Source organism: Fulmarus glacialis, unplaced genomic scaffold, assembly GCF_000690835.1.
Source record: "Fulmarus glacialis isolate BGI_N327 unplaced genomic scaffold, ASM69083v1 scaffold2399, whole genome shotgun sequence".
In the NCBI taxonomy this organism is placed as follows: domain Eukaryota; kingdom Metazoa; phylum Chordata; class Aves; order Procellariiformes; family Procellariidae; genus Fulmarus; species Fulmarus glacialis.
In genome coordinates, this window is record NW_009231198.1 from 14166 (window position 1) to 24074 (window position 9909).

General features: G+C 43.4%; 1 protein-coding gene across 1 annotated transcript in view; it reads right to left on the reverse strand.

Annotated features, from left to right (window-relative positions):
• The window catches only part of ELMO2 (engulfment and cell motility 2), a gene marked incomplete at its 3' end in the record, with an annotated part of 18465 nt that extends 14159 nt beyond the window's left edge, over nucleotides 1-4306 (reverse strand). The window contains exons 1-6 of the mRNA XM_009584469.1: nucleotides 4222-4306; nucleotides 3494-3619; nucleotides 3318-3358; nucleotides 2729-2801; nucleotides 2347-2397; nucleotides 1201-1382 (exon numbers count right to left, since the gene is read on the reverse strand). Of these exons, the coding sequence (XP_009582764.1) occupies nucleotides 1201-1382; nucleotides 2347-2397; nucleotides 2729-2801; nucleotides 3318-3358; nucleotides 3494-3571 (425 nt within the window). The remainder of the gene's footprint in view (nucleotides 1-1200; nucleotides 1383-2346; nucleotides 2398-2728; nucleotides 2802-3317; nucleotides 3359-3493; nucleotides 3620-4221) is intronic.
• Between the last annotated feature and the right edge of the window lie 5603 nt (nucleotides 4307-9909).

Sequence of the window (9909 nt, forward strand, 5' to 3'; positions counted from 1 at the left end):
GGTTCACCCACCACAATACTGAAGGTCTCTGAACAAATCAGTAAGTCAGACTGAGAACAGTTAAGTACAACTCCTGGACTTTGAAGAAGATTTTTATGAGGTGCTCCACTAAAGCGTCTTAAAAAACCCAAAACACTCAGCTGCTAAAGAGGAAAAACAAAAGCCCTGTCTTGCATTAATAACTGACTGAAAGACAAGAAACAAAAGGGTAGAAATTAAATGGTCAGGTTTCAACCTGATGAAAAGTTACAAACAAATTTCCCCACAACAGCACAGTAGTACTGGAAAGAGCTAAGAGCTAGGGGAAGCATGGAAAGAAAAAATGGCTGCCATAGTTACAGTGTTAATGGACTAAGACTGCAGCTTAGAAAAGGCATGACTAAGGATTGATATGAGAGAGAGATCTATATGGTTATGAATGGTATGGAGAAGACAGAGGAATTTATGATTTCTCATAACAAAGTATGTAGAGGGAACCAAATGAATATTAAGTGACATGTTTAAAAAAAAGGAAGTATTTTTTTCTTTATAGGACAAGTAACTCTGGAACTTCATTTCCACACAGTGCTGTAGATATCAAAAGGATAAATTGATTAAAAAATGAAGAAGAAAAATCTATGGAAGAAACACCTAAAGGTTCTTAAAAAAGAGATACAATTTCTGCTCAGGAAACCCAAAAGTTGAAAACTATTGGAGACTGAAGACTGATACTTTCTCTGCTACACATTCTTTAGCCCTTTCCATTCCCTAAGATAAGCAGACCTTTGGCCTTCATAGCAACTCTTCTTATGATGCAGGTCAAAAAGTACTGACCATGTATACAAAAGCCAGCAACATGCTTGCTGCTGACTGGCACGTACATGCTGCCAGTTCCACAGGAATATTCTGGTGTGCAACTGCATATGGGTTTTTCATAGGATACCTTCTCCCTTAGACAGCAGATGAATAACCGCTCGAGGAGTACCAAGAAAGGTACTAAGTGTCATTTAAATTATCAAAGTGACCTTTCAATGCAAGTTTCACACATCATAAATGTCTCCTCTTTTGCCTCATGAGGTCTAGCAAATGACTAGAAAGACTTTGTCTCAATTAATAGACTGGCATTTGCTATGAGGTTAGTTGCTTAATGCCACTTCAGCAAGCAAAATCAGCCCCTTATTTGAGGCCCTGTTCCAGAGTCCTGGAATACAGGAAACTTACTGGGACAGAAGCTTGGTCCCGCTCTCCACAAGCCGTGTCAGCACTGTAATCCCTTCCATGTTGATGAACTCCGTGGCAAAGGTCACATCTGCTGAAAGTTTAGCCAGTTCCTTCATGGCATCCAGTCGGGCTTCCATACTGTGCGACTGGATCCTCTCCATCAGCTGGCGAGCTGCCCTAGACTGGGAGGAAAGAGGGATGATGCCAGTTACAGACTAGTCACCTGCAGACTGAGTTCAGCCAACATCAGCATTCTGTCAGAAGTCCATGGATGGGCAGAGAGAGCACAGCAAGGGTAAAGAGATACCAGCAATGACAGGATAAGTAGCAGCAGTCAGCAAGTCTAAGACAGACTGAAAAAAGGCTGCGTTCAGCAACAGCTACAGTGAAGCAGGAGGTGAGTAAAATGCTATTTTACATGTTAGAGTAAATGCTTCTTTTTCTTCTTGGTGAGGTAAGCGGAGGTGGATATAAAAATATGGAGTGAGACTACTAAAGAAATATGATGTTAAAAAAAATCTCTCATAGATTCAAAGACAAGCACAAGCTCATTTTGTGTATCCACAGGACATTCTGTAAGACTTATCAGACATGGATCAATGATATCCTCTCAACCACTTCTTCCTGTTCTACTCACTCTAAGCTACATGCCATGACACTTGCACAAAAAAGGTTTAAGAATTTCAATAAAAAGGAAGCTGCAGCAAGTCTGCAAAAGACAGCTGTTGAGGTTGAAATAGCAAGAATTCACTACGAACAACCCCCTCTGCATCAAATTTGTCTCTTATTTTAATTTCTGCATTAAGTCACCAGTACTGTTGCTTACCGACTGATAATACTAACTGCACTCATACTGAGAATGTGTCTGTCAGGTGCTTTACAACATGCTAATCTAGGACATGCAATAAAAATGTAGACTGGATTTATTTACAGAAAGTCCTATAAAAGGGCAGAGCATCCAAAGGAAAGATACACACCACAACCAGAAAGGAAAATAAGAGTGTGCGCCTCATTGTGCAGAACAGCCCACAACAAAGGTAAGCCCCCTACAATTCAGGGAGAAGGAGGAAGAAAAGCTGAGAGGCAAGAAACAGCCTGTCATACGAGGATAGCTATTGAGAAAAAAGGATGTGAGGAAGCATTTACCGGGGAGACTGCCAGCTGTAGGATAGTTCCATTCTTGATGTCACAGCGAGTCTGAAAGAAAAGATAAACTTTAAACTGCAGAAAAGTGGGGGGAAAAGAATGCACTGGATCTACAGTGCACATTTGTATGCACAAGTAAAGGGGTTCCTATACCACACAACCCTACCGAGGGTACTTAATTGAGTGACTGGGTCCTCGCTCCTATGGGCATGCAAAGGAAGAAGTGCAAGGCTCCTCGAATAACACCATTCAAGTCTGAGTATTTTTGATAGCACAGATGCTGCCCCTCAAGGATTAGCGACAGTATTGTTCCGTGACACTAGTCCAAGGCATTCTGCACTCTTGTCCAGAACATCAGCAAATTGCTACCTCTCACACTGACCTGCTCTGTGATGTACAGCTGAGGACCATCAGCATACCGCAAGGTGTAGTATTCAGGGTTTGGCAACGACCACCTGGCAGAGGAAGAAGAAGGATACATAAGCTTCTTCCTCCTCTTTCTTCTGGCTCTTAGTTAGGAAGAGGGGCTTGATCCCAGGAGGGTGGAAAAGTACTTTCAAGCAAAGCTTTAGCATGGGAAATTAGGTCTCCCAAAGAAGAGAGAAAATATCTTCCTCTTGGGGGCGGGGGGGGACAGGACTTCAGCCTACTCTGAGTCAAGCTTTGTGGAATGTCCAAAGAAGCCTGCACTTCAGGAACAGCAAGATGGGCCAGCCCTCACAGACACTGACCCTAGGGGCATACATATGCACACACTCAGAACTGGAATAAAGATGCAAAGCCCCTGTTTTCCAGGAGATCCTTTTCTTCCTGGTTTAAACCCTGGCCCATTCCATGGCCAAAACTGGCAGCAGGCAGCACGGATCGTGCTAGCAGCACATTGACAAGCAGCAGAGACTTTCCTCAGTACCCCAGCAAGATTTGTCAAGGGGACAGACTTTCTCCACAAGGGTTCCCAGAGAACTACTCACCCATCACAGACCTCCTTGATGATGGATGCAAGAGGCCTTTTCTAGAACAGAAAGAGAGAGTCCTTAGTCCTCAGTTCCTCTCAACCAGAAAGGAATACTGCCCATTTCTATGCTTCCCACATTCCAGTATCAAGGTTGTGGTGCATTTCCTCCCCCATCTGGTTACCAGGTCTCACCTGATCTATTTCCAGCAGCTGGGCATTGGCACCTGGCCACTCAACAGCTACTTTCACAATGTCCGAAGGTGGTGGCATTGCTCCAGAGTCCTCCAGGTGCCTTTACAACAGCATACACCCCCGCACCTGTTAAAACAAAGGACAGTGAGCAGCTCTCTGAAAACTATTTCAATTGTTACATCGCATCTAACACCAAGCTTCAAAACACTACATAAGACCAGCCTTATGGTTTGCTGGGCCTGCTAGGGACAAAACAGCCAGCGTACCAGAGATCAAGGCCTCATACTAAACCAGCACATTCTGAAATTGTATGCCCAACCTTATCACCTAAGGAATATTTCTGAGAGCTTGTTGGGGTATTCACATAAGAAGGAGAGTCACTCCGATCAGCAAAGCCCCATCTGCCACCTACTGTCAGTACTGCCAGGTCAGTTTACAGGACTACTAAAGCAATAGCTCCCTAGGGTCAGCTACTGTCTGTACATGAGAGAGGGAACATACTGTCCAGGTAGCCGCCCTCCCAGGGGCTGGTGTTTACTGATGCCCCATTCATATTTCTCAGATACCTTGATCCACTCAGGATACCCAAACAGGCTCCTAGGCAGAGTAGCTAGCTTTATCCCATTCCCTTCCTATAACATCATAAATCCAAAACATGAATATCCATCACAGAAGAGAAGTTAACTCAGCATTTGCTCTAGAGGTCTACCTTTCACTCCTTTATCTGCCTTAGAGCATAAGCTTGTGTTCAGGGTTTGGTCCCAGACAGTTGTCAGACATGCTGGTTTGTGCTTCATCTGGTAGTAAGAGGCTGTAAAGAAATGTACTTGTTCAGTTCCTTTTTAATCCTCTCCTGCTCTCTCCCACAGAGCCATAGGGAGAAAGTCACATGGGAGAGAGACAACCCTCCCCATCAGCAGTTCTCAGGAACAAAGGCTTCAAGCTGCCAAAAATTAGATCTGATTGGACACAGAAGTAGTCCTGTTCTTAAGGACTCCTCCTGAGACTCAATTTCCAGCATACCCTGAATGAGATGGTAAGCATCCGAAGAACAATTTCCCAGCTCCTATGGAAGCTCCTATTGGCAACGCAATCCCCCTTTCCCAGAATAGAGATGAGACAGTGCTGAGCAGGGACATTGTTTCATGATTAACATACTTTCCCGACTTCCTTGATCAACTGGGAAAGAGATGCTAAGACTTGAAGGGAAGCCAACAGCCTTTGGAATTTTCCTGATGCAAAGCAAGTAAAGAAGAGAGAACTTTCCACGGGTGAGCAAAGACCATGCAGCTGCAGAGATACCTGGCCCAAGAAATTGGACATGACTGTCCTGGAAAGGGAACTTCTATGAAATTATCTGAGTCTACCACAAAAGGCGTGTATGCCTGGCCTGTATAAGATGGTGACCTAGAGATCCACTGATGATCTCAATTAATGAAGCTCATATGCCTCTTCCTTCCCTCACAGAGACTGGTATCACTGCATGGAGAGATATGAAAACTCTGGTGCACTAATGTTTCTCTGCATTTGTACACACACAAACCCCTTTATCAGCCCCCTGTGACTATCTTCTCAGTCCAGTTAAGGCAGCTTCCTTACCTAGGAAAACAGAATGCTATGATCTCCTGGTGCAGCCTTCTGAGATAGTCACAACATTATCATCACTCGGGCCTGCTGGAATTGAGGATGAGGGGTGCAAGTTTAGCATTTCTTTCATAGCACCTCCTAGAAATGCTCAGTGTTATCATCACAGCTAGCCTTGCTCTCAAGACTCCACCAGATCAGACATACTTGCTTTACAATGAAGGCACTTGCTGGAGAGAGAAATCAGCCATTCCCCTAAAAAAGCATTGTTTACCATGAGAAGCCCTTCTGAAGCTGCCTTGTTCAATTTGCTCTATCCTCAGCATGTGTATGGTCTTTGCAGTTCCTGCAGGAATCCTGAACTTCAAAGCTATCTGGGGCTTCAGCTAACGCAAACGGGAGATTGGTATTGCATATGCACAGGAACACCATCCTCCTCTACTCCTACGACAGCCAGACTTTGTCCACTCTGCCATCCCACCCCTTGGAAAGTATCTGGCAAGCCAAATTCAGAATTTCATGGTATTCTGAAAATGGGCAGCATACTCCAACTCACAGAGATGATTACAGTCAGTACTCCTTCTTGCCTTCTCTTTCCTTTTTAGCATCAATCCCAAGAGCAGCTTATGTTTTCTTAAAACCCATAAAATGACTGTAAGACTAAACACATGCGGAAAAGTGCCAGTCAAGTTAGGTTCAGTTTTGCCAGTTTCTTAAAATAACATCTCCAACCTTTCAGATAAGCAGCACAGCATTAGCTCAGACTAACATATCAAGAAAGAGCTGGGCTCGGAAAAGCCACAGACTCAGTGCACCAATCAGGTTGAGCAGCTCTCGGGGACGATGACAGAAAAGCATTTATATGATTCCTATCATACAAAACTGCAAGTTAGAGTCAAGCAGTTACACAAACAACACCTGATATTTTACTTCCTAATCCTGGAGGGAAGACAAGCAAGCCATCTCCTGCTCCAAGATTTGCTCTTGATAAAAATTTTACCACTCATCTTGACAACAAACAGGAAAGCCTGTCCTTCAGAGAAGGTGCATCAGGTAAAAAACTCCAGCTTGGACAACGTGAGGTCACACAAAGGAAGACTGCTCATCTGAGAGCTCAATTAAATTAGTGTTTCAAAGAAGATTTCGCAGCCCATAGAGCTAGACTAATTCACAAACAGAAAGCACTGAGCGTATGCTGTCCTATGGAAACACTGTCTCCAAATCCCATGAGCATGTGTTAACATACTCCCCTTTCTTCACAAATTTTGATTATCAGTGTTCTATTCTCTCACTCCAAGACAGAAACATACAATTTACTCTTTGCTAAGAGAGACATGTTAACTTGCAGCAAATACGTTCTCAAGAGCCCTCTATCTCTAAATGCATACACAGCTGCTGGTGCTATTTCCATACCCATTACAATCAGTAAATTGGACTCTACTCCTTTCTTCTACACCCATCCTGAAGCAGCTGGTTGTCTTTTGTCCAAAGTAAACTAGGAATTCAGGCAATAAAGCATAAGGCACCCAGAACCAGAATAGCACCTTGCCTCATTGCATAAGCAGAGCAAAGCACTTAGGAATCTGCATAAAGAAAGGAATGCTTTGAACCCAGACATATTTAGAAGACTGTAGCCCCCTGTACAGCATTTATTATTGGGGTTAGTATCCATAGCAAGCCTACCTATACCAGTTATCCTTAGCCTGTTCACAAGTCAATGCCCAATGCCTGATATTTCTGAGGATAGGAAAAGTTTGCCAAGCATGCCACACTACAAGTCAGAAGAGTCCCTCCTGATCCCAAAAATCTGACTTTCTCTAACATCCAAGTAGAGTGTAATAAAGAGACAAGGCAGAACCAAGAAAGCCTGCGGAACCAATGTCCTCTGTAGCATCAGCCGTAGGAATTCGGAACTTACCTCATCCTTCTGTCTCGCAAAGAGATAGATGAACCTAACAAAACTATGAATCAGTCTTCCTCACTTCCTTTTCCTGAATTACACACACACAAACACAAATAAATAAATAATCATTTAGACTTTCAAATGGCCTTTGCAGCAATAACTTAAAACAGGGATAACTCATCAACTAAATCTTTAAGTACACTATGGCAATTACTAGCATACAAGCAATAGCACAGCTCCGTACATATTCCCCAGACAAAGTGCCCAATTTGCACGACAGCCCCAGATCCGCAGGATATACAGGTTTCCACCCATTAAGTCTAGAAACAGACAGGCAGTTCCCAAATGGTATGTGATTTCCACTCACTGTTCTCCATTCAGCAACTAAAGCCTATGATGGCCTAGACCTGAAAGCCTGCGAAATCTTAGTCATATGGCATAAGCACACGTCGTCTCCAATAATCAGACTGGCTTGCAATAACTGAACAGATAATTACTTCTCCCACGGGTGAACCAACTCATGACTAGAAACCATCTAAATCCATTCAGTGTTCAAGGCACAGCAAATGCACAGTGAAGAGGCAAGGCTCAAAGATCACTTCCTTGAGTATTAAGAACTGAATTTGCAACTCTTTTAACTAATATACCCATGAGTAATTAGCATTTAATTACCACTTCTCCCTTCAGCCTCTTGCAGTACAGTCATAGTCTTTTATTTGTACTGCAACTTACATTGCAAGTTGCTACTGAAGAGTATAAGGAAATACAGTACTTTATGTGCCATAACAAAGATGCCCAGATTACTATAGGTAGAAGCCTTTACAAATCTCTAACTTGCCTTCTCCCTTGCAAAGAACACACATCATTCAGGGAGACGAAGTGCGCATTAAAACGAAAACATTGATATTATAGGAAATTCTGCAGAAATCATAGAATCATAGAATCGTTTAGGTTGGAAAAGACCCTTAAGCTCATCGAGTTCAACCGTAAACCTAACACTGCCAAGTCCACCACTAAACTATGTCCCTAAGCGCCATATAAATATAAATAAAGTTTCCTGTTTCATCAAAAAAAGTATCGCAGAGGCTGGCCCACAACTCCTAGAGGCAATGCACTCTACCTGCAGCTCCCTTGATACCCTCGCCACTGAAAACAGTAACCAACCAAGTTGTATTACACTACCTTCGTATCTCAAAAAAAGCTTTCAGCTGCATACAAACTCAGAAAGTAACTCACCATGATACATTAGACTATTTCTGCCCCAAACTTCTTCCATAAATGAGCACCCATTCATGACTGGAAACCATGTTCCCTATTCCAATCAGTATCCAAGCCACAGCAAATACGCAGTGAAAGAAATAGAGCTTAAGGACTGTTCCACTGCACAGCAGCACCTTGGAACAGATACCACATGAGCCTACCAAGTAAGAGATTCAAACATCAAAATGAATTGGCTAAGCAGAACCCAGAGAAGCAGGAATTAAAAATTAAAAAAGGTAGGAAACTGTTCAGACAGTCTGGGTCAAACAAGCCTTTGAAGGACCTACATAGATCAGTGGCTCAGCAGAAGTAGCTTTCCAGAAGAGGACAATGAAGACTGGAGTACAAATACAAAGGGTACTTCAGGTCAGCCTCTTAACACGAGGTTGTCTGTCAAAAGCATTCTTTGAAAAGATTTCACTGTATGTCTGCAGACAAGAGACGTGACAGATTTTTTTTTTTACAGTGGATATTTTGCAGTGCACCAGTGATATATCTGATAAAATAACTGTTCAGAAGCTCTTGGGAAGAAGCACAGACTGCAGTTTTGCATAATTGTGATTATCAGTCACTTTCAGGTCTCTCACAGCACATTCTTCTCAACAACAGTATGTAAGCAATTCTCCCTGTAAGTTTCTACAGGGAGACAGCAGCCAAGCTGAAATCCATCAAAGATGAATTCACTCTGCTTCGGCAGAGCGAGTTCCTTCATATAAAGCAGTGGTATAGGGGTAGCTGCAAGGCAAGGAGAAATCAGCAGAGCCACTAATAACACACTATTCAAGAGACTTCTGAGAAGCTGCAAGCTAAAACAACTAGAGTGTTTTAAACAGAATTTCCCTATTCACAAACTCAATCTTCTTTTCATTACAGAAAGAGAACAAAGTGTGCTGCACACAGAATGAAAATGAGGAGGATGAAAGAACATTCCGTGAAAAAGAAAAGCTGCCTGGTAGAATCCCCCAGTCAACAAGCGAATAGCTGCAGCTTCTGAAACCTGCAGATGCAACAAAACGTTCTAGTTAGTTCTCAGCAAGTCCCCAGATGGTGAAACCATCAGGCCAAACAAAAAGTGGAAGGGACGTTAGCAGAGTGACTAACTGGACAAGTGTGCAAAGAAGACAGCTTCCTTGACCAAGCAGCATAAGAGGGTAGCAGACAGCAGAGTCCAACCTGAAGGTTACATACAGTTTTCTACATTACCTCATATAACAAGCAAAGAGAAACATAATTCACTAGAGAAACCAAAGAACCAGGTTCCTCAGATTCTCCATCTCTGGAATCCTACGTCCCTCCAAAGGCCTTCCATGGCTGCATTTGGGCTGTAAAACACTAAGCCTATGACGCTGGACTCTTTATCTTGCGCATTCCAACCAGCTGGGCAGAGACCATCTCTTAGCAAAGACAGAAAGTGATAGCAACAGGCAAAAAGACAGAACCGCTTTTTTATTATTTTTAATCAGTCAAGCAAGCTGAAGGCAGGCAGCCAGTCAGCAACTCCCGAAACCTGGGCCAAAACTCAAGTTATGGCGCTAAACAATTTTTTCTGACGAAGTGCTGTCCATTTTATGCCTCAGGTCCACCCAGCTCCCGGGGGAGCGGCGAACTGCGCCCTTCTCGGCCCGATCGCGGCCCCTCCCCGCTCTCAGGCCCGGGAGCCGGGGCGGCG